Source organism: Oxyura jamaicensis, chromosome 9 (assembly GCF_011077185.1).
Source record: "Oxyura jamaicensis isolate SHBP4307 breed ruddy duck chromosome 9, BPBGC_Ojam_1.0, whole genome shotgun sequence".
NCBI lineage: Eukaryota > Metazoa > Chordata > Aves > Anseriformes > Anatidae > Oxyura > Oxyura jamaicensis.
Window position 1 is genome coordinate 9380492 of NC_048901.1, and position 24699 is coordinate 9405190.

The 24699-nt window shown below is 48.9% G+C and overlaps 1 protein-coding gene across 6 annotated transcripts in view; it reads left to right on the forward strand.

The window, feature by feature from the left end:
• Positions 1–24699, forward strand: part of NGEF (neuronal guanine nucleotide exchange factor) — a 50296-nt gene that overhangs the window by 22887 nt on the left and 2710 nt on the right. For 4 of the 6 annotated variants that reach the window (XM_035335131.1, XM_035335132.1, XM_035335133.1 and 1 more), the window contains 12 exons: positions 1004–1168; positions 1271–1377; positions 5670–5944; positions 12741–12901; positions 13096–13248; positions 15230–15359; positions 16095–16169; positions 18143–18232; positions 19803–19966; positions 20904–21059; positions 23541–23620; positions 24047–24151. In XM_035335131.1, the coding sequence (XP_035191022.1) occupies positions 1004–1168; positions 1271–1377; positions 5670–5944; positions 12741–12901; positions 13096–13248; positions 15230–15359; positions 16095–16169; positions 18143–18232; positions 19803–19966; positions 20904–21059; positions 23541–23620; positions 24047–24151 (1661 nt within the window). Of the gene's footprint in view, positions 1–174; positions 298–423; positions 445–1003; positions 1169–1270; positions 1378–5669; positions 5945–12740; positions 12902–13095; positions 13249–15229; positions 15360–16094; positions 16170–18142; positions 18233–19802; positions 19967–20903; positions 21060–23540; positions 23621–24046; positions 24152–24699 lie in introns of those variants that run through there. The other 2 variants (XM_035335136.1, XM_035335137.1) reach the window with 2 other exon arrangements.

Below are 24699 nucleotides of genomic sequence, written 5' to 3' on the forward strand. Positions count from 1 at the left end.
TGGAGGAGAGGGGCTGCAGCAGGGGTCTGAGGGGTCTGTGGGGTGTGGGGGTGCCTGCCGGGGCGGGAGGGAGGGAGGGATGGAGAAGGGGCTTCTCTGCTTCTGAGGAAGGAGCCTCTCTGTAGGAGAGCGGGGCGGGGGGGGGGGGGGGGATGGAGGTAGGGGTGCCTGCGAAGGTGGGGGGTCCCCGGGGCAGGGACTGTTGCCTTCTGGGGGGGCCCTCGGGGAGGAGGCAGTCAGCCTCCCGGCGGAGGAGGGACCTGCGCGGGAGCGGAGCTGGGGGCCGGGGCCGGGGAGGTCTCTGCGGGCGGGCAGGGGGTGGCTGGGCACGGGGGGCTGCGGGCGGCTCTGAGGGGCAGTGCGCGGTGGGGAGAGCGCGGGGGCTTCGGGGGTGCTTCGAAGGCGTTTTGGAGGCTCCGGGAGGGTCCGCAGGGGGGCTCTGAGGTACGCGGGGGGCTGCGGGGGTCGGGCGGTATCTCTGAGGGGCTCCGGAGGGAACCGGGTGCGGGGAACCCGACGGGCTCCGCGGGGGCGAGGGGAGCCCTGAGAGGTCTCGGCAGGGACCCGGAGAAGGCTGAGGGGGCTCTGCGAGGCTTTGGCGGGGCTCGGGAAGGATTTGGAAACGCGAAGAGCGGCCGCGAGTGGCTGGGGGGCTCTGAAGGGGCTTGGAGAAGCCCGACGGGGGGTTCCGAGGGGAGGCTGGGGGGAGAACGGGGCGGGGGGTCCGAGGGGATTTTGGAGAGGGATCCTCAGGGGACGCCCGGGGGTAGGCTCTAAGGGGGGCTGAAGGGATGGGGGCAGGCTCCGAGGGGATTTGGGGGAAGAGCCCCGGGGAACGCTTGGGGGGGGGGGGGGCTCTGAGGAGAGGCTCCGAGGGCTCTCCGCGGGAGCAGCCGAGGGGGTCAGAGGAGAGGCTGCGCGGGGGCTCGGGCGCTGACAGGCCGCCCGGGGGCTGCGGGGGCGCCCCGGGGGCGGCCGCAGCTCCCCTCTCCGTGCCGCGCAGGCTGCTGCCTTCCTACCCCCGTTACCGTGGCAACCTCCCGGGCTCCCCCAGCCCCGCGCCGCCGCCGCCGGAGCCGCTCGGCAGCCGCCTGCCGCCGTCGGCCATGGAGCTGCTGGCCGCGGCGCTCAGCGCCGCCTGCGCCCTCGACCAGGACGACTCCGGCAGGTGAGCGAGGGGAGGGAGGCGGGGAGAGAGGGCACGGCGGGGGGCGCGGAGGGGCCGCCCCCCCTCCCGCCGCCCCGCCTGAGGCTGCCCCGCGTCCCACAGGGAGCCCCCCGCGGCCGCCGAGGAGAGCCCCGCCGCCGCCGCCCAGGTGCCGCCGCCCGCCCACCCCATGACGGCCGACTCGTGGAGGAACCTGATCGAGCACATCGGTAAGGAGCCGTCGAACGGCCGGGCCGCCCGCCCCCCCCGCCAAAAAAACCCCAACCCCAGCGGCTGCCGCCGGGCCCGAACCCCAGCGAGGAGCGGAGCTGCCCGTGATGGCGAGGCGAGCCCCGGGCTGGCCGCAGCCGTGCCATGCTACCACGTTTCGGTCCGCTCCTCAGCCAGGAGTGCTTTCGGTCACTATGAAGCGGTCAGTCATCGAGGCTACGGCCGACCTGCTGCTAAAAGCTGGTTTTGAGTGCCTGCAAAGGTGCAAAATGCAGTCACTGGGCTGGCACCCCTGGAGCGACTACACTGAGGGACCCAGACTGCCCACGCTGTGTTCAGCGCCTGTTTTTCGTGGTCACACATTGGCAAGCAAGGAGTGCATTGTTTTTCCAAGCTGAGTGTCTTGTGGTCTCTTTGCAAAGGCAGAGTTGAGGTTAGTTGGGCAGGCTGTGGAGGAAAGGATTGCCATGCTTTCTCTTTTGTGGTATTTTTGTTGTGTGCAACCAGAATCTTTTTTATGGTATGGGGAGAGGACCTTCGCTGCTTGTTTCTTGGTTTCCCACATCGGAGTTGGGACATTCCCCAGAGAGATTTGGGCAACTGCAAAATTAGCCCCATCCCAAAGCTGTTTTGGTGTTGGGAACGTAGAAGCTTCCTTTTTAAACAGTTTGGTTTAATTTCTGGAAATGACAGCACAAGATCCTTGAATGTAGAGAGCAGGGACGTAGCGCTTCGCATGGCAAAATCTGGTAGATATTCTCATGAGCAGCAATACTCATCTCCCCAGCAGGAGAGAGGGGCTTCTTGCGCTGTCGCTGGGAGAGGAAAGCGGCTGCAGGTTGCTGTCAGGTCGTGGTGGCAAGGCTGATTCTTGGAGTGCTGCTGGGACAGGGACAGGGCCCTGCAGGAGGCTGGTGTGAGGGAGACCCACAGCAGCCTGCCAGCGGCTGTCAGACAAGGCAGATGAGTGCTGGACTTTGTGGAAGAGAGCAGTGACCAATCTGGCTGTATGTTGCTAGACGTGTTACTTACTTTTGGCTGCATAGGTACTAAACTCCCAAGGCAAATGTGCCCGTATGTCCTCATTTTACTGGGACTGTGCTGTTAAGAGGCATGATAAAATACTAAAGCCACCAGGACTTCAAAGCAACCTGGTTGCTATATTCATATATATTTTTTGTGCTGCATATCAGAGGAATGCTGTGTGATAGCACTACATGCGTCTGTTTAATTGCAAATAGGTCTTTTGTGCCTTGATGGAAGGAAACGGGGTTTTGACAGCCAGAGATGCTACCCTAATCTTCAGGAAAGAGGTCATTTTAAGTGGCTGGAGCACAGTCGCTCCCTTTCTTTCCTCCTGCCTTTGAGGCACTAATGGACTTTTTGCCTGAAACTGGAGCAGAGAATTTCAGAAAAAAACATCTCTGGACCTCCTGAGATTTTACATAGCTTTCAATGTAATAGCGTTTACTTTAAGATCATTCTCTAAAGCGAGCATTTTCCCCAGTTAGTAACGAGTTTTGCAATTCCCCTCCCAGTTTGCAAGGGATCCAGGAAGGGAGACTGACAGCAAAATGGAATAGAATAAACAAGAAGGGAAAAGTCTAATATAATACTTAGAAACTATGTAAACATCCCTTACGAAGAACAGTTTCATGAGCTTAAGCACTTAAAGTCAACAGGCAGCACCAAACGCATGCTCTGAGCACATGGCTAGCCTTTAACCAGGTGACAGTAGTGATGGCTGGGATGTTAAGCAACAGACAGAGCTCTTACAGGTCTCTGACATTCTATACTTTCTCGTTTACTAAACATAGGCATTTACTAAATTATCACATGTTCAGTGTCGTGTTCAACTACTGTTCTCAGCTTCTTTCTGCATACTCAGTCGGTTGGTTCCCAAATTTATCACTCTCCTTTCAACATATCAAGATCCTGTTCCCTCACCTTGCGTCTGTTATCCTGTGCCATCACCATCTCCTGCTCCATTGAGAGCAGGCTTTTGCTTGGTTTCTCCAGGTCTTTCTGAAAATGTTGCAGGTAAAATCAGCTAAGCTTTTTGTTTCTCAGTCATAACCTCCTTGCCAACATATAGATGCACCTTTCACACCAAGACTGCAAGGAAATCTTATGTCCTTGCTAGCACAACCCTCTCTGTTTCCTCCTATCCTTATTCTACCTAAACCTGTCTTTTGTCTTTCTGCTGCTATCACCTTTCTATTTCTTCTTAATATTGCTGTCTGTGGAAGAGCTTCCGCCCTTCCTCAGCTCCCTCCTTAAAATGTGTTACCTTGGTGGCATTTCCCAACGAGTTCTGGCGGGCAGATGCCTTTAGTCAGTCAGGTCTCCCCGTGTCTGCACTCGCATCGCCTGCAGCTGAAGGCTCTGTAGGTCTCTCTGTTTGATGGGTCAGATGGGGAACCTGGAAACAAAATCAAGTTTCATTGTCTGGACATTATTTCCTTAAAAGCAAGGGAAGAAAATGTCTGAAGGATCTTCAGTAAAGGGCTGCTCTCCAGATCTGCACAAGGGAGACTAAATCACCCTCACACAAATTCAAAATGTCCTTAATTGCCTCTGACTTGCAGGACAGACCCACCAGCGCAATGATCAGATACTGCAAATGTAATTATCTCCGGTATGAGTAAAATAGATAGATTGTGCTCCAGTTTCTCAGCATGTTTTCCCTTGAGCCATGCACTGGCCATACTGCTTCAGGGTGTTATTTCCCAGCCTGGCCTACTCTGGTGTGCAGGTCGGTAGGGCAGCAGGTACCCAGTGCCCTACTGCACCAGAGCCTTTGAGCACTGGCTGAGCTTACAGAGCAGTGCTACTGAAAGCTGCTCCGATTCAGCAGGCCCTCCGCTCCATTCCGCAAGGAGCCTTTCCAGCCTGCCGCATGCTCAGCACCCTCACTGGTGCTGATTAACAGACAGAAATGCTTAGGAAAGCTATATAAGCCTAGTTGACGCAGAGAGGAATTATATAAGTAGCAGCAGGATGCAAAACTTCAGGGGAAGTCTCCTCTCCAGTTATTGTGTAGGAAGCTAGCAGAAGACTGTATGGTTTCCTAGGCACAGCTACCCTTACTGCTATTTTAATCCAGCATTGAGCATCTTTCCAGGGAGAACAGATAACAGGATATACTCACAGACTGCAGTTCTGCTGCCCTTGTGCCTGCACTTTTCCCCCAGCATATTTCTAGAAGAGTTTTAGGTACAGAGGACTGGTACAGAGCTTCGTGAAAACTGGTCCCGAGATTTATTAGGCAGTGACAGCTTCAGTTCTGCCCTCCCTAGACAAACTCCTGACCCAGATGTCTCTCACCTTATTACACATGGAATCTGCTTTGAAATCCAGTATCATGACTACATGTGACCAGATGGATTTTAATCCCTAATGATTCAGACAAAATAAATTACATGGTGGTTTTTTTTGTTTGTTTTGGTATTATTATTTTTTAATATCAAGGACTTCTTTCTTTATTCATTTTACATTTCTGAGATTCAAGTATAAACCAAGGAGATGAGCTAGAATGTATTTCATCAACTTCGGTAAGTGAGGAGATTGACTCAGACTAGGCTCTCACTCTCCTGTCTTCTCATATCTTCTAAATAACATTTTATATTCAAACAATTAACATTCTGGGCCCTACAGATGGCTTAGAAAGAGATATGGGACAAGTGCCTCCTGCACTTATCTCCTGCCTTAGGAGAGAGGCAGGACCTTTTATAGATGGCCAAGGAACTTCAGGATTCCTACCTGTTTGGTTCTGTCAGTTGAAACTGTGAATTAAAAGAGAAAGAAATTAAGCAACATGTCCAATTGCTAACCACAAAGTAACAGTCCCCACGATTCCCTTGTGTAATGCCTTCACAGCAGCCCAGCATTTCCTCCTTAAGGATTTTCATAGCCATCAAATCGATCCTTTAAAGTAGTTTCAGTGTATGCAGTGTTACTTTTCAACACACACACCTTTCAATTTATATAGCTTGTAACATCATAATATTACAGAGAATATCGAGGTCTTAAAGAAACATTTAAAAGCCTGGCAAGTAACCAGATGGATTCATCTGACTGTTACTACATGTTTTGTGATAGCAGGTCATTGTTAGCAACACCATAGATGTAGAAATGGCCTTCCATTTAGGGTTGCCAGTCCTGTTTGAAATAGAAACGCCATACATGGCTTTTCTGAGGTGAACTAATGCCAAACAGATGCCCGTTCCCACCAGACGCTGCTACTCTTTTGTTCACTGTAACCTCTCAGACTTGTTACATTGCCTCCTAGGGCTCCTGTATCAGGAATATCGAGATAAATCTACACGCCAGGAGATCGAAACCAGACGACTGCAGGATTCACAGACAGACCCTGAGGAGAGTTCACCCAGTGAGGAAACCCCATCCGAAACAGAACCTACAAGTACGACTGAGAGCAAAGCTGCACCACAAATCAATTTGCTGAGGAACTCCAACTCCAGGTTCAACTTATGGCAGGATCTTCCGGAGATCCGGAGCAGCGGGGTCCTTAGCATCCTTCAGCCAGATGAGATCAAGCTGCAGGAGGTAAAATGGGGGAAGGTGGAATGTTTCTTTACTGGGTTGCTGCTTAAAAGAGTGAGAGTCAGGTTATCAGGATTTAAAAACAAACAGCTTCATAGCAGTCATAAATGAGCCTTGTTTTGCTAAATACTTTTCCATGTCACGCTGGTCAGCACCACTCACTTTTTTGAAGCTACAGGGTGTTGTTCTATATGCTGTTGCTGCTGGACATCTATTTAGCAAAAGAGAAATTATTTTCCATTTTCTGCATCAGTGCTAGGAGCTATTTACAAAGGAAGGGAGAGATAATGAAGGGGTTGTCGCAGTAAAGCTTTTGGTCCCTAATGCACATTAATCCACCAAAAATCTTAGAAGAGTTCAAGAGTTACCTGTAATCTGTTTTAAATATGATGGCATTAAAGGAAAGGGAAGTGATGGAGATTGATAAGCTTCCTTATTTTTAAATGCCGTTACTTGGCATCTTATGCAAAACAGTCAAAAATAGTGACAGGCACTTTTGCATTTCAGCCATGCAGTGCAGTAATGTCTCTGTCTGAGAGTCATACACCGTTAATGTACAGGGCTGTATTGACCAGGAGAAGAGTAGGTGGGGGTAGCTGCCACAATTAATGAAAACATCAGTCACACAACAGTTTACAACTGGTTGCTATTTTGGATAGCATGGGGAGCATGAGTGCTCTTTGGCAGTGCATAGCACCGGATCCGTAGCCTGTAGTGGAGATGAACAAACCTTGTTTAGGGTGGCATATGTTGTGATGTGAGCGAGGGACCTTTGCAGGCTTGGCCCTGTAAATCCGTCTGTGCCAGGATGGCTTGTGGTGAGGACGCCCTACCTTTGTATCCCTTCTGTCCTGGCACGTATGATTGAACTCAAAATGCTGAAGAACACCTCAGGGTGTGAGCAGTTCTCCCTGAGCTTACTTGTAGTTGCCTAGGCAAGATTTATGAATCGCTTGTGTGTACAAGTCCCACCGTGGTCCTGGCCAAGGCTGTAGCTTCGCTGTTTCCCTGGAAGGGCTGGTCTCTCACTTCTCAGGGGCATGAGGGGCAGGGCTTCAGCTACACCCTCAGTGGGAGAGACCTGTGTTTGTACAGGATAGCTTAGGCTGACAGCACAGACTGCTAGTGTGTCAGGGTTACAGCTGAAGGTGACTGAAATGATTTGTTGCTTTTCCATGTTCTTCTGCACTGGTTATTTCCATATCAGATTTGTTCTGTTTACCTGGCAAAACACGGTACTTCTGACTGCCAGCATTACAAACACAATCTGGCATCTGAAAAATTACAAGCTCTTCTTTTTCTGCTTCAAAATGAGGAGTCACTTACAGAGAAACATCAGCTTAGAAGTTTGCATTATAGATTTCAAAAGCTACCATTTCTCTGGAGTTACGTTCATTAACTGTAGGTGTTCTACATAAAAATATCTGCTAGACCCCAGCATTATGTGTGCTGAATTTTCTTCTTTTGGCTTAAATAACAACAGAAATAAAGCAGATGGAGGTGGGACAGCGCTGCCTTAAAGAAGTGCTGTGGTCTCCCTTCTCGTTACTTTATTGGAGCTAAAATTTCCTTCCTGTTTGTTCTGGATTAGTACAGAGAGAGATTATAAAACTGCCGAAAGCCAGAAAGCTGTGAAATTGGCTGAACATCGAACAGATAGAGTGGAGAATTTGCTTTGTGAGGAGAGTCAAGCACAGAAAACGAGGAGTGCTGGAGAAATCACTGAGGCGATTAAAGAGATGATGTTGAATTCAGCAAGCAGTGGTTGCCGCTGCAGAGCATAATTTGAGAGAACTGTTCTCACACATGAATTGGGAGCAGCAGCTGTAGAGGAGGGCTTCAGTGAATGGAAAGCGTTCAGCTTCCTGAAGGAGTATTGGAAGAATCTACCTGAAGCAGAGGACAGCAGAAAATCTGGAGTAAATGTCTTAAGTGCAAAATTGTACCTTTCTGACCTGTTTTATTTTCCAAGCTGTCTTAAACACAGTGACTAGAAGTGCTTGCAGCTCTTCAGCTGGAAAAAGGTAGAACAAGAGTATTAGTCAGACCACAGGGAGGAACATGAGTCCATGAGTGGAAAGAAAGTCAAAGCAAAAACCTGTATTTACAGCTGAGGAAGAGAACACCACCACAGCCAGGATGGTGCAGGGCTTATGCAGTCAGAGATAAAGTAGTTCACCTGCAGCAATCTGCAAAATGAAAGAGGCAACAGTGAGAAAGGTGACACCTGCCTAGAGGAGAAATCTGGCCTTCAGTATTGGTGATGATGGAAAATAACCAAGCAGGTCATCAACATGAGATAAAAACCAAGATGTTTGTTTTTCAAGCATCAAAACAAGAAAATTGACTGGAAGAGCAATGGATGTTTGAAAAGGATGTTTGAAAAGTCTCCTGAAAGGCAATTTGTTATAGTCCCCACTGGAATGAGTGACCCAGAAAATGGAGCATCAGGGAGAAAAAAACAACAACAATACCCACCTCCTCTCAGCAATTTCAGAAAAAAAAAAAAAAAATGCAGCATGAGAACTTAGCCCTGGGAACTCAAACAGAGTTCAGACAGCGATGGCTTCAGCCGCATCAGCTTTTTTAATTTAAAGACAATGTCAGAGTAACAAAATGTAAAACAACAACTGGAACTGTCATGAAAATGTAGGCAAAAATGTAGAAAAAGGAAGAACAAAGGAAAAAACAAAGAACATGTTACAGACCGCAGGGGTCAGGGAAATACACAAATTACGTGGTACTAGAATAATTATCAGAAATGACTAAATCATTCATAGAGTAGCTTAATTATCCAGACATCTGTTGAGCATCAAACACAGCAAAACATGAATCATCAAGGACTTTCTTATAAGTATGCAGAAAATTTAGTGATGAAAAAAGCAGACCAGGCCAAAAGAAGTGCTGACATGGAGTCAGAGCGAAGGAAGTGACAGGCAACACACATGTAGCAAGAGGAACAAGTGACCAGAGAGAAAACACTGTGTGTATTACATGTATGGTAGGCTAAAACAAATTCTGTCACAGAGGTACTAGGCTTTGAAAAGGTAGCGATCTGGAGGTAAGAAGGAACAGCATTTAACCTGTGAAACTTTTTAGCATGAACCTTAAATTCTTTTATGGGTGTAGTCTTTTTGTGGAGTGGCTCTGGTATACTCCTCCTTCCCAGTCCATATCTCTACCTTCCAGTTTGTTGTCGATTGACTTAACTATATTGTTTATTCATTTTGTCCTCTTCTACTTGCTACACTGGACTCACCTTCTGTGTGTTAGGAGATTCCAAGCTGAGTGGAGCTGGCCAAAACAACTGACAGATTTAAAAAAACAACAGCAATAACATAAAACATTGCGTATGAGTAACTTATCCTCATAACTTGAACGGAACCATTGTTGCTGAGATGGTTTGATAAACCATAGGCTTTGATAAACTTTCTTTAGGGATTATTTGGATCTTAGTCACTTTGGTGTTAGGTAGACCTGCCAATCTGCACCTCATGACACAGTGTGAATCTGGATCAAAGGGCACCTGCTGTGAAAATCTTTGCTTAAGCAAAAGAGGGACTTGAACCCGGTGCGTGCAGTGGAGATGTGGCCTCTGTGGAAGAACGTTTGACAGGGAGGCAGTCTTTCTCTTGTTCCATTTCCACAAAAATGTCCAGAAAACATTTCATTTCCTTTCCTTCCTTGAGCAAGCCTTAGCTTTCAAAGCTCTAAATTTGCTCTAAAACTGAGCTACCCTCCTCCAGAGAGCTCTTGTGCTGTCCTTACTGCACTTTTGGCAGGTGGATGCCATACGCGCCTTGTGGAGACAACCAGGTCTGAGAGCTGGTCACAGCCAATCCCGTGGCATCAGCTCAAAACGAAATCCCTCCTAGGCTGGGTCACAATCCCCCTGTATTCACTGGTGGTTTACAGGAGGATCCAAGCTACTGGGAACAGATATTTTCAATCTCTGCAATAAAACATCATATTGTCTCAGATGGGATTTAGTCTTAGGGTTACTTACTCCTGTCTTTGGTAACTCTTACATTTTTTTCCTTTTTACTTTTGCTTCACTTCTCTTTCCTTTCTTAGTCTCTCTGCCAGAATATAAGCAATGAAAACAATTAGTACAGCTCTTATGCAAGTGGTAGATTTCATGAAGTTAATGACCCAGAGGACTCAGGAAACTCTTGGTCTTGTTTCCAAGAGTTTCAGACTGTTTATAGACTCAGGGAGACAGTATTACATCAGTTGACATCGAGTTCACATTTTCTTCATTTTCTCTGGATATTTCTGCAGCTCTGAAGCCAGAAGTTCTTCTCTTTTATCTAGTGTCTGCTTAGAGCTCGCAGAGTTCAGCTGCTCCCAGAAATCTCATCCTTACATCACAGTTCAGATGTCTGCAGTTCATTTGTACCATTCAAATGGGAAACAGCAGTCTGGGCTCTTTAGAGTAGGCATTGGGGTACTTTGGGTCTGCAGGGTACCACCTGGATCTCCTGACCAGCAGAGATAATCTTTCCTTCCCTGGCTTCTCCTTTAAGTCAGAACCCTGTGATATTTTCACTAGGGATTTCAATATTGCTTGAAACTTGCACTCCCTTAGCAACCCCCACCATGCTGGGCAGCAAACACAAATTAATTTCTCCGAACATAGGCAGTGGGAACTTCTGTGTCTGCACGTTAGGAATCAAGCTTATAGATTAGGCAAGTTGTCAGAGGGTTTAAAGACCTTAATAACGTGGCAGATCTTGACCTTGACTCTCACGGTCATCCTGCAACGACCCAGCAGAAAATAAAGTCCTGGCCTAGAGTATCTGGAAAGCTGCAGAGTGAAGTGACTGGTTGTATCAGTCCTCAGGGTACTGGGAAGGAATAAGCTATCCCTACACATCCCATCTTGTTCTTTGTTGCATCTTTACCTATTCTTCTCCTCTGTTATTAAAACAAGCTACTGTAAGAAGTGTATTTTGGAGACCTAGCCAGTCATCTGTTTTTCTTATTGGGAACCTGTTCTTGAAGAAAATAAAACATCCTTTTATTCCTTAAAACACCAGCTGTTCCACATGCGCTAAGTGCCTTCATTTCCACCTGCACCCTTTGCTTTGTCTCCCTTCAGGGGCTGTATGGGCACAGCTCCTCCAGCACAGGACAGGACCATCTGCTTATAGGCCAATCTGACTTTCTGCCCACTGCAATTATTTCTTATGCTGTTAACCCTACAAGGAATGGAAACGTCAATTCAACTGATACTTCAGTAGCTCTGGATTTGATAACAATCCTTCCTCGCTGTGCCCATCCTCCCAGCTCTTGCCCTGCAGCAGCATCAGCAAAAAAACTGCTGCACATCAGCAAAAAACATCAGCAAAAACTGATCAGCAGAGAGTTTCAAATCATTTCTTTAAAAAGAGAAACAAAACAAATCAGTCCACAAGACAGACCCCCTGCTAATCTGGAAGATACTTTTCCATATGTGCAGCAAAACATAAAAAGTACTGCACATACCTGCTGCTCTTTTGTTACTTTAACAACTCTGGCTGGGCCCATGCAGGCTCTCAGAGCTGGCGGCACTCAATGAGTTGCACCGCCAGAGCAGCTTTAGAGGCAAGGAAGTGACACTTCTGCTACCAAAAGGTCCTTTTTCATTAACAGCAGCATGGCACAGCCCCAGGACATGCCTTCATCAAGAGATGCCTGAAGGAGCTAATGATTTTCTGCCATGTCAAAACCTTTGCAAGAATCTTAAATTAATCTTACTTAAATGAATGGATTTGGTATTTGTGTCAATAACCACTTGCTTTATCTACCTCTGCACGCAGCCTGGAGTGTAATTACTCTGTGTAGCAATAGTGCTCTGTCCCTCTGGCACCTGCTATAGACAAGGCTTTACATCCTCACCTCGTTAAGATGTATCTGAATCAAGCCATCGGATTGTCCTTCTGCTTCCCCAGACCACATCCCTGGCCTGAGGAAGCTGGGCTTTGCACCAATTACTTTGCTTTTAACAGGAAAAGCAAGTGCTGAAATTCAGAGATTGTTTATACCTTACAGTAACAGTTAGGGACTGCTGTGCCTTGTCTCCATCTTCGGTGAAGTAGGTCAGAAAAGTGTATGGCTGGGCTTGGCCACGGAGCCTCACCTGGGCTTTCCTTAGGTTCAGGGAACATGCAGGGCTTTGCAGTGCCACAGCTGTGCATTTGTATCAGCAATGCCCCAAGGAGCACATGTCACACGCTGGGACCACAGGGTGCTGGTGTGCAGCCAACCCCTACCCCACAGCTTTTCTAATATGGGCATAGGTGGTGCAACGAGACCCTGCTGGGAGCACAACAAGCCACAGCGAGCCAGTGCTGCATGATCAGCACGGGGCTGGAGGGGGTGTGGAGACTGCCAAAGGGAACTCCCCGTAGGGGAGAGGAACGTGCAGGATGGTGACAGAGTGCAGGGGACTTGGCACCCTCAGGTCAAACTACCTGAGTGATGCTGGGGAGGGTGTAGGAAGGGTTTTTTATGTGAGCATGTGCACAACATGGGACTGCTCATCTGAGAGAGAGAGAATTCTGCTGGGAAGGTGCAGTGGAAGGAAATGTGGTCAAACAGCTTAGGGGAGAGGAGAGGGAGATGGGGAAGATTTCCTATCCTATGTGTCACACAGAAAATAATCCTGCACACTTACCTCTCCCTGCACGTGGGGTCTGGAGGGTGGGGGCAATGTCCACGACTCCATGCAGCACAAATGTTCCCATTAAAACTGCGTGCACCACCCTATGAAAGTAGAAGGTACCTGCTGATGGCCTTCTTTGGGATTCTCCCCCAGGCAATGTTTGAGCTGGTTACTTCCGAAGCCTCATATTACAAAAGTCTGAATCTGCTGGTGTCTCACTTCATGGAGAACGAACGCCTGAAAAAGATCTTACACCAGTCTGAGGCACATATCCTCTTCTCCAACGTCCTGGACGTCATGGCTGTCAGTGAGCGGTAAGACACCGGCCGCTGGATTTTTGGCTAGCTGAATGGCATCTTTTCAGCTAAATTTGTCTGGAGAGTAGACTGAGCAGTCTGCTACCCAGCCTTTTCAAAATGCTTGCGGACACGTTAATTGCTTTCAGCCCTAGGGGCAGAAACTGGGAATTATGTTGAAGGTCATAATGAGTGCTGGTTTTCTTATCTAGCTTCCTGTTGGACCTTGAGCAACGGGTGGAGGAGAATATTGTGATCTCGGATGTGTGCGATATCGTCTACCAGCACACCGTTAATCACTTCTCTGTGTACATCACCTACGTCTCCAACCAGACCTACCAGGAGAGAGCTTACAAGCAGCTTCTGTGAGTTCCAGTGCTTGATGTTGTATTACTTTCCAAAATGGCATAGGCCATTGATTTAGCAGTAATTTCAGTATTGCTAAATAGTACAGAAACAGGACTTCCCACTGCACTGATTTTACTCTGCATTTATAAAAAAGAAACCATAATTAAAAGGCTTTATGGTAAGGGTGGGGTGAGAGAGTAGGCAAGGAGCATACCAAGTGAATTCAGAGCTAGCAGTTCCCAGCTGTGGGAAATGCTTTCAGTGGACATGAGAACACACGCTTGTGAAATGCATGCATTTTTAAACTGCAAGTAGAGACAAGACATTGAAAGGCTGAGAATACGATGCAGCTCTCTGAAGGCAAGAACAGTCACTGCTTTTCCTGAGCTTCTCAGCAAGGCTGAACCTTCCCAAAGTTAAGATTTTTATTTTTTTTTTCAAAAGAACAAAACTTTCTTAAAAGGAAAAAAAAAAAGTCATTTTCATCACATTCTGGTGTTACAAATACAGGCACGATGCCTGAGGATATAATCCAAGATATTTTTGCATTATTTTTCAAGTTCAGCAAGTCTTTTGGTCCAGTAGGAATTCTACCATCTCAAAACAAAGCGTGCCCTACAGGCTTGTCTTCAAGCAGGAGGATTATTTTTTTCTTCAGTTACAATGGCCTGGATTCCTTCAGGACAGCCCATTGAACATGCTGCACTATATTTCTTCCCCATAGCAGCAGCTGGTTCGGGGGAGTGTAATGAGCCCTAATCCTTTCCTTTCTCTGATCTCCAGCTTTTGAGGCAAAAAAAAAAAAAAAAAAAAAGCACAACAAAAAAAAAACACTCCAAGCAAGCAGCCTCTGCTGAGCATGGCCAACTGTTCTCTCTAAAAGGAGAGTACTGCAGGGTTTCCTTGAGTCAGAGGTGAGCAATATAAACAGTGTGTCCAGAGTCATTAGCTAACTACTCAGAAGTGAACCAGCAGCAGGCTGGATTACTTGAGCTTGAAAAGGACCTATTGGAGTTGGAAGTATTCCTAGATATGAATTGAGAGGGCAGTATTTTTTTCGTCTGAGAGAGAATATGGAGGACATTGAAAAGAATAGACTCTCTTCCTCAGGCTTCAAGCTAGCCCAAGAATTTCACAGCACTTGAAGCCTCAGGTGTTTCACAGTTGCCCCCACTTTGGCTATTTTTCTCAGACACACTCAGGTCCGTTCTGGTGTGGCTCTGGCAAGTGACACAGTGACACAAGTACCTGCTGCAGCAGGGAGAAGCACTTAGAGCAGCTTCTATTGGAGTGCTCTGAGTCACAGGCAGTGAAGACAGGTTAGCAATGTCTTCGCATCCATGCTGGTTTTGCTATCCAGGACTTCAGAAGTCTTCCATGTGGCTGGCCCTCACAATCACCAAGAGGTTCTGGCTTTGACTGCAGCAGCTGGGGCTTGTGAAACTGCTCAGCGCAGCCATGTCTGTGGCTCAGCAACGCCCTCACCTGCTGTGAATGCAGTCAGGGAAGGTCTGGGGATGGCCTGTGCTCTTCTCAGGCCAGATAACGATTTCCATCCTCCTGCTAAGTAGCCAGGAGTAGCCAAGTTCTGTGGCTTGTCTTGTTCTTATGACTGTGTGAATTTCACCTTGTCACAGAGATCCAACTGTGTAAAAATATATAATTATGCCTGTGACTCATCTACTTGGACACACACCCCATTCACACACACCTACGCACACAGCGTATGCTGCTAAGCTAGATGTGCTACACATGTGAACATGCTACCATGGCTTGTACATTAAAAGACTATTTTTTCCATCCCCCAACTCTATAAATAGCTCTGGATTCAAACCAAAATACACCTAGAAGCATTTGATTCCTCCTCCCTTCCTTTCTGTTCCTGGGAGAAGCGAGGCAGATGCTGCCTGTGGGACTAGGCTGCTTTTGGGTCACCACCCACGCACCAAAGTCACATGCAGGGTGGCACTCACTCACTCTCTCTGCTTCCCCCCTCAGCCAGGACAAGCCAGCTTTCCGGGAAGTGATCTCACAGCTGGAGCTGGATCCCAAGTGCAAAGGCCTGTCCTTTTCTTCCTTCCTGATTTTACCATTTCAAAGGATCACTCGGCTCAAGCTACTCGTGCAGGTAGAGTTTTGCTGTTCTCTATTGTCCAAAGGTCTTCTGGATCACTCCTGTCCAACGGTTCATAATGAGGCTTACAAACAGCCATGATCAGCCCTAGAGCTGGGTGAAGCTTTTCCACAGAAAAGGACGTTGTCAACTATGGAAAAGTTTTCAGTCACGGAGAGAACATCTCCAACTTGATGTTGAATTTGCCATGTAGTTTTTACTATATAAGAGTTGAGGAGGAGCTTTACTGTAGAGCTGCTAGAAGGCGTAGCAGTGGTACGTTAACGCAGCTGCCTAATGGTTAGACTGCTCATGTACAGGTGCACAGCTCCAAAATTGTGGGTAATACCCAAATCATGGTGGCTTGGACCAGACTGTGGCAGCTGTGCTTTGCCAGCATGTCTGAACGCTGCACTAGAAGACATGCTTCTGGGGATGAGGAGGCAGCTCAGTCCCAAAAAATCTTATTCAATTTGGATTAGCAAACGTTACCTGCTAATGCCAGTTCTAGCTATTTTATTTTATTTTTTTTAATAAAATAGGGGTCTGCCTGCTATACTTCTTTTAGATATTCAGTAGTAGTCAGATGGGAACAAGCTTTAATGAAAAACAGGAGCTAAGAGGTGAGAGTCACTGTACTCTATCATCCACCCTGTAATTAGGCCAATGGCCAGAAATAACTCCAGGTATAGCAAAGACCTTTCTATGCTGTCAGATTGGAAAGTTAACACAGCTTTTGCTCCCCTACAGAATATTTTGAAGAAAGTAGAAGAGAAGTCTGAGAGGGAAACCACTGCCCTGGATGCACATAAGGAGCTAGAAACGGTAAGTTTGAATGAACTATATCTGAAGGCCATTAAGATTGAACAAGTATGCCCAGTTTCTCCCCAGAAGAGACCTACAAACTGCATTCATTCACTCCTGGAGCTGTCCTTTCAAATCCCAACACTATGTTTCAAGAATAATTTATTTTAAAGTCTTCCTTGCTCTCAAAGATGAACCAATCCAGCAGCTATTTAATGTCAGTCAGGGAAAAATCCCTTACTAACAACAGATACATATGTTTCCTCTCTAGGAAGGGCTGAGACAATGCTTTCCCTTGAGGTCTTCAAGAATACAAGGTGTTTTTGCAGATGCCTGAGGGTGATGGATCCTACTGAGAGATGTGATTAGCTGCAACAGGCAGTCGAGTATGACTGTATCAGGTTTCCGCCAATGCAGCACATCTCTTCCTCTGACCTAGAATAAGTTTCTCAATGAAGTGAACATACCTGCTTTTATCCCTTTTAACTGACGATGGCACAATCCCTGGTGTTCAGGTGGAATTCAGTTGTGCTCCGTTACTGCTGTGCACAGGCATTGTTTTGCATCGGGGCTGTTCCTGACACAGTCATACAGGGTGATCCCCCCTTTGGTCGACGCATCTGAAAGGTCTGGAATGCCATCTGGAGTTGCTGGCAGCCATGTGGCTAGAACAGGGCACTACAGGGACCAAGGTGTTTGAATCCCCTTCTCCTAATGACCTTCAGAAGCTTGGATCATTTCTTGAATCCTGCAATTCAGAATAAGCATTTCAAGTTGAAAATTGTGCTAGAGCATTAGCATGAATGAGCATCAGCCTGAGGATATAGTTGCAGCTTATGACTGAAACACTAAAAGAAAATGACTGTTGGATTTACCCTAAATTAGCGTAAGGAGTCTACACTTGGGAGATTGCTAGAGATAAAAACAGAGGCCTTAATGACAAAGAATATTCTGTGTTACTTCATATTTGCATGATGATGATGCATCTGCCAGCCTGTTTTGTTTTTTCCATTGGCTAAAAGTTTGCGGAAGGCTGTTACTGCAGCATGCAGATGGCAAGGATTGCTGATGCAAAAATGCTCAGTTTGTATTCAATTTCTTAACTCCCTTCTTATGGTTACTTACCTGAAAATGTTTAGATGCCTAGCATGCAGCTAGATACAGGCATTACAAGAGAGGCCAGCTGGTACTTAATTTTCATTGCAAGTATCTTACTGGATAGGTAGGAGCAGATTGCGGTTTCAATTGCTGATGTCGGTTTCAATTGCTGATGTTCTGGTGGATTTTCCGTAACAGAAGCAGTGCACAAAGTGGAGCATGTTCTCCATCATAACTTTTCTACCTAACCAGTTCTCAAGAGAGTTGCTCCTTATGAAAGAAGCAGTAGCATCTAGGTTAAGGTCCCTGTAACAGGGTAGTGTCTGCACATTGACTCTGCTTTTTCTGTCAAAAGTTTGTACTTGGACCCAGATGGACCATGATGAACATCTCTTTCGTGGGACATTCCATCATAGCCTTGGCAGCTGGTGCTGCTTGGCAGAACCACAGCATTTCTACCTTTGAAATGAAGATCTTTGGTTTATTCTCTTCTTGAAGATAATACTGTGCACGTACCTTTTTTTTTTTTTTTTTTTAAATGCTGCAGATGGGGAAGAGCTGCATGGTGTGTCAGAATCTGGTAAACGAGCTGTTCCCTTTGCTGCACAGCCAGGAGTGTTGCTTAGCACTGTCTTATTCAGTACCCAAAGGCAGCCATCTAACATGTCCTGATATTCAGCTTCTGGCTGTAACGTCTTCTGGGTGCTCTTTTACTTTTTTTTTCTTTTGTTTTGTTCTCCTCCTCTTTTTCATGTGAATACAGTGTGGATTGAAGAGCTTAGCTTGTTCAGTTCCTGTTACAGCAGGCCTTACCCTGTCAAGGTCAGGCCTTTCTGTGCTTTACAGCACTTACCTGTTCAGGCCACGGGAGACAAATCTTCCTATTCTTTCTCCAGGTGGTGAAAGCGTGTAATGAAGGTGTCAGGAAGATGAGCCGAACAGAGCAGATGATCAGCATCCAGAAGAAACTGGAATTTAAGATCAAGGTATAGGCACGGGTTGGTAACAACCCCCTGCAGACAGTGAACCAACAGCATCCAGGTGTTGCACGCGCATACCCAGCAGCAGTAACCCAGCTGCACTCCCTGCAGTGACATCCAGTTGTGGCAGCGCACTGCCTGTCCATGCTGTCCTGCTTGAAGCTTTGAAGGAGAAGTGCTGCTATGGGCACTTCACCCACGTGGGCGCCAGGACGGTACCTGTGGGTTCAGTGCACTGCAGTGGCCAGGGCAGCGCTAGAGGCAGTGTGCTACACCTGTACAGAGCTGTGATGCACTGGCAGCTATATTTTACGTGACAAGTGACATTAAAGGAAGATTAAACCTACAAAGAAAAACACTTCAAAGCTGAAAAATACCAAAATGAAGGCTGTCCCGCCATATTTAATTCATCCATGTCTTCATGCATTATGCCTCTGATCACCTGCTGATCTGTTCTGGGTCCACTCAGGGAATGACTGAATATTAAGGGATGTCTGACCAAACCTTATTTAATACATGCCAAGAAACTCCTGTGCTAAGTATAAAGTCACTGTTTCTTTTCATGAGTGCTGTGAAAGCACTCCTCAGATCCGTGTGCCTCACTAACTAAGGAACATATTTAGTTTCCCAGTAGCCTTCATACATACCTGAGCAACTGAAGAAAAATAAAAATAAATAAAAAATTGAGACCATTTGTTTGGAAGGCTACACTTGGCACCCCAAGAATTTGATTTTCCGAACCCCAAAACCAGTGGGCCTGGGCTAGACCACAGTCCTCAGGCCAGCTTTGGGTTGCAGAAGCCACAAGACTGCCTTCATTGCTTGCACAGCTGAGGCTGAGATGGCAGGCTGGAGCAGGTCACCCTAGGCACTGACACAGGCAGGGCTCCTCTGGTGAAACTCATGCAGGGGCACAGAAAGAAAGACTACACCACAGGGCATGTGACAAACATGGGAGGGAAAGAAGGTGGAAAGGGTAGCAGTTGTGGTGATGTTTTCAAGTATTTCAGTCATTTGACCAAAAATGTAGCGTCCTAATATAAGAAGTGCTTTGTTCCAGGCTTCTGTTTTTAAAATAATATTTTGTAAAACTCTAGCATAAATGCTGCTGTAGCTGCTCCTGGCTGGGACAGAGTTGTCCCCTGAGAACTTGTTTAACCTGCTTTATTCACAGCCAAAAAGCCAACTGCATGTTTTTGAAAGCCAGTCTCCCTGGCTTGGTGATGAGACATGGGATGCTCCAGAGACTAGATCAGGCTCTGCAGGGCGTAGAACTGGTGTTTAATTCCAGCACTGGGCACTCAAGCACCGCTGCCCTGGACTGTTTGTTCGTTCTGGGGCCCCTGCTTGTGTCCCTGTCTGAGCTCTGTTACTCCCTGTGCTGGGCTGTGGCGTGGCTGTAAGAGCACACTGCACTCTCTGTGCAGCTCTCCATCCATCCTCTGCGGCAGGAGATGTTGTGATGGGAGCTCACTTGAAATTCCTTCTTCGTGGCCTGTTGCTTTCAGCTTCATAACTGCAACAGCCCATGGATTTGTGGCCCTTCTCACTGTTGCTGTTTTTTTCTAACTTCTAGTCCGTGCCCATCATCTCTCACTCCCGCTGGCTGCTGAAACAGGGGGAACTGCAGCAAATGAATGGTCCGAAGACATCGCGAACGCTTCGCACCAAGAAGCTCTTCAGAGAAATCTACTTGTTCCTTTTCAATGATCTGCTGGTAATTTGCCGGCAAATTCCTGGGTAAGTGGAAAATTCAGGTGGCATACAGGCACGTTAAGTCCTTTGTAAGCGCAGGTGGGGAGCACTGGCTGTTCATGGGTGGTGCAGCTCACCAGCTGAAACTTGATGGCAAACAGGACTTTCTGTGCAGATTTCAGGGCAGGTCTCCCAGCAGGAGAAGCAAACGTGCATCCACCAGTTTCTGCAGAGTGGCACTGAGTTACATCAGCTGGCAGGCTGATCCAGGAGGCCTGTCTTCCTGTCAAGAAGTGCTTTTTTTGACTCATCGCTGCCTGAGGAACAGCTCAGATTTAGTCTGTTAAAATTCTAAGAAAGGAGTCTAGAAAATTTGAGTAGTGAGGAGGGGTATAAATCTAGGCCTGAGGCTAGCGGTTATATTTGACATGGTATAACCTGCCTCAGGAAGACGGGAATGTCATCATGCTTAGGACTATGTTTTGTGAGGCTAGAGACCAGTGAAATACAGCAGCACAAACAGACGGGTCCCAGAGAACAGCGCGTTCTTTGTAGCACTAACTAGACTCACCGGTAGGGAGCATCTCGCCAGTCCAACATTTCTAATAAACATGTCGCCGCAGTGTCTGTACGCCTGGAAATATTTTGCTTCTGCGGCAGCTTGTATCCAGAAAACACAGAGGCATCTTACAAATAGGAATGAATTGAGCCTCACAGTCCCCTTTGAGGGAGCACCATCTGTGTTTTGTACACGAGTTGCAACTTGTTTTGGGCCACGCAGGATGCCTAAGGCTGAGCAAGGAGAGGGTCTGTTGCTTTGCGGTGAGGTTTTGCAGCCACCCGCTCATCCCTTCCCACAGCATCTCTTCTCCTTCCATACAGAGGTTCTTGGTCTGGCCCCAGTACAGTTCTGGGTGGATGAAGACAAACTGTTGTGCCATACCTTGCAGGTTTTCCCCATCTTCTCTTTAACCCCTCTCAGGGACAAGTACCAAGTGTTTGACTCAGCGCCACGGGGGCTTCTTCGGGTGGAGGAATTAGAAGACCAGGGGCAGAGTTTGGCCAACGTCTTCATCCTGAGGCTGCTTGAGAATGCAGATGACCGGGAGGCCAGCTACATGCTGAAGGCATCGTCCCAGTGAGTACAACACAGTCACCCCCCAGCACGCAACATTGCTCACTCCCTACTCCCAGTCAAGGGCAGCAGCCTACAGGCATGGGGAGCAGCCCTCAGGACTTACCAGGGTCAAGCAGCCAGAGATCCCACTGCTCAGCTGGCCTTAGGCCATCATGGCTGACCCTACAAATCATTCTCCCGCGGGCCACCTTCAGTCTCTCCTCCTGAAAGGTATTAGGGAAGCAGGCAGGTTTCTCTCCTGTATGGTGGATTTGTAGCACCCGTGGTGGAAGATGGGCAGGCACCTGGGGCAGAGCTCAGAACTCAGTCCTGGCCCAGGAGCCCAGGTGATGTACAGCCTGCAGCGTGCACAGTAGAACAAACAGGATGTGTCCTGCACAAGCTGCCAGCAGCTCAGCCACTGAGACGAAAGCCGTACCTGACCAGGCCTGTGAAGCAAAGTGGCTCCTGGTCGTAGGCAAATGGGAGAAGGCAAGGCCTCTTCATCAGCACGTTCCACAGCCGATCCTGACCTTGCAGCAGCCCTCTGCTGCTCGGGGCCTCCTTGTCTCCCTGGATATATCTTATTTGACTCATGGATTTTTCAATTCAGGCTCCAACAAGCTCAGACCAGGCAAGTGATTCAGCTGCACTAACACAGGCAGGATTGTTTTGGAGCTCAGTGCCTGACTTTCTCATTGACCCAAGACTCACCAGACCCACGTTTTTCCAGGCACAGCATCTGTACTGTTAAAGGTGCCATATAAGCGGACATGTACCACCAGTTACGCAGCTACTGGAGATTGTGCACCCCTCAGCTTGATGTTGCTTCACTGTTCAACAGTGTTTGACAGCCATATCTGCAGCACCAGGATGAGGAAGACAAGCCCCTGGCACAGCGAGCATCTGCACCTTCCCCCCAGCTCTGTGACTGCAGCTTTGCTGTGCTGAAAATAGAGATGTCAGTCACATCGTGCAGGGCAAACGCACGTCTGACGTCTGTAAGCCTGAGCTGTGCAGAGAATGATAAACCAGGCCAGGGTTTGCCTCAGCCTAGGGAGGCAATTGCATTTCTATGTTTCTGTGTCCTGCTCCGTCTTTGAGACAGGCACTGTGAGTGTGAGAGCCTGCCCAAGGCATGCCCAGAGGTCTGGCGGCCTGAGGGGCAGTGTGGTGCCTGCTGGAGGCTGCTGTACTGAAGCTGCAGGAGAGCTGTGGGCAGTACCAGCCACGGACCAGAAAAGTGAAGAATCAGAAGAGGGAAATTGATGTTAAAGAACAACCGCTGCATGTACTTGACAAATCTCACAGTGTTTCCCAGCTCTGAACCCATACAGCAGCGACAATCTGCTCCGTGGCAGCTTGCAGCTAGCCCCCCAGCTGGGCTCTGCCAGCACCAGCAGCTGGCCTGAGTCTGGGCACAGGGGTGGTCCTAGCACCCACACGGGCCCCTCACAGGGCCGAGAGAAGGCAGGGCACTGCAGGGAGGATCCAAAGAGCCCTGCAAGAACAGGCCTGCAGCCAGCACCACAGCAAGACTCATGGGCCGATCACTGTGCCAGCCCCTCAGAGCACAGGGCCCCCATCCCACGCACCTTGCCCAGTGGAGCTGTGCTCGACCTGCAGCTGGATTCACTGGCCCCAGGCATCGCACTTTGCTGCCAGCTCTGCATGTTCATTTGTCAGTGCATTTCCTTCGCAGCTCCGTTTTAGCCACTCCTTCCAAAGGAGACTCCAGTGGCTTTAGGTGTGTATCAAATTCAGGTTTAAAAGCTACCATCCGAGGAAGGATAAAGTCCTGGCTCCCTCAGGGCTGGGAGCACAGCTGCTCCTTCAGCCAGAAGCTGGAGCACATGAAGAGAGAGAGAGGGGATGCCAAGGCAGGGGCTTCTTAACCGCGTGTGAAATCTTCATCCTCCTGCTGCGAGTCCAGGCCTTGCCTTTAGTAACTGTGTGCTGGAGCTGACAGTGTGCTCACGTGGCTTTCGTCTCAGCCACTGCCAAGCGAGCAATACCTGGGTAGGCCACAGCATTTGTCTGCAAACTGCTCAGCAGTACCCTTCAAGTGTTCCTGCACAGCAGCTGTGGGAAGAGATGTTCCTCTGACTGTGTTTCACCAAGCAAAACCGCTGCTGTTGACCTCGCTGACCTACAACCAGGAGCTGCTGTTCCTGGGCAGAGCTCGAAGGAGGCCAAGCTCCCTCCTGCTGCCGCTGGCTTGCTGCAGCCACGCTGCTCGTAGAGAGGGCCAGCACCAGGGACCAGAGGCAGCCAGGTCTGTGAGGCAGGGCTAGGGCATGGTGCCTTGGGGCACCCCTGGACATCCCAGCTGGTGTTTGTCAGAGGGAGGGTCAGCACCACCAGAGAGTCCAGGACCCCAGGGAGACAGGCAGGAAAGAGCCGCGAGAGCAGGCATCAGGAGCTTGGGGCTGGGTGGGTGGAAGAGGTGGTGTCTCTAGGACTCTCCTGTATGCACAGCCTTGGCTTATTTCCCCTATGCAGGAGCGAGATGAAGCGCTGGATGATTTCTCTGGCCCCAAACCGAAGAACCAAGTTTGTTTCCTTTACATCCAGGCTTGTTGGTAAGAGACACCGCCTAGCAGCTGGGAGCTCTTCACCCCTACCCCAGAGCCCCCCTTCGTGTGCCCTGATCTCCCCGTCCCACCCCAAGGCCTTAGGGCCCTGTGGGAGCCTCTCCCTGGGCTCCCATTGTGTTTCCACCACTGACACCCACTTGTCAAGGCCTGGCCCTGACCTTGTTCCCCTCCAGCCTGGGCTGGGCAGCACCAGCACTCCCCATCCTGCCTGTGCTACTCAGGCCCTGCAGTGCAGGCTCGCACCCCAGACCCTTCCTCACAGAAACGCTCCCCAGTGCATGCCCTCTGCGGGGTTTCTCACTAGATCAGGGGGGACATTCACAGAGGTGGCGGTGTTACACCCCCCGAGCTGCTGTCCTACAGCAGTCTGTGTCCTGGCCTGTCCCTCACTCTCGCCCTGTCCCCTGGCAGACTGCCCGCAGATCCAGTGTGTGCACCCCTACGTGGCCCAGCAGCCGGATGAGCTGTCCTTAGAGCTGGCCGACGTCCTCAACATCCTGGACAAGACAGATGATGGTAGGGGGGGTACGGGGAATGGGGTCTGGGGAGGGGTGGGCTTTGCCCTCTGCTGAGCAGACAGGATGGGGGATCTGGCTGGGAAGAGGTAACGTCAGCCTCAGAGCCAAGGGAGCTCGCAGCAGAACAAGGGCATTTCCACTGCCTCCTACTGCTCAACAAACCTCAGCTGCCCTGGGCCGTGGCAGGGCTGGCACAGCCAGCCAAAGTGTGACCTGGAGCCATGCCTACCTTGATGATGCTTTGCAGCCTGGTCCGTATCTCTGCCTGGCCCGCACTTAGAGCTGAGGAGCTCGTTGGGTCTCTGCTGGGACCCCTCCTGTGGTGTCAGGGACAGCAGAGGGGACTCAGTGGAAGCACTGCCTGCCTTCTGCTGGCTGCCCTTCAGCCAGTTGTCCAAATACAGCGCTGCTCAGGCAAGCGGGCCTCCTTGACTAGATTTACAGACTGGACAGCCTCCAGCACAGCCAGCCTCGAGGAGGTAATGGCAGCTTCCAGACAGCACTGCCAGCTCCACGGCTCTTCCCAGAACGGCCGCCACAGCGCAG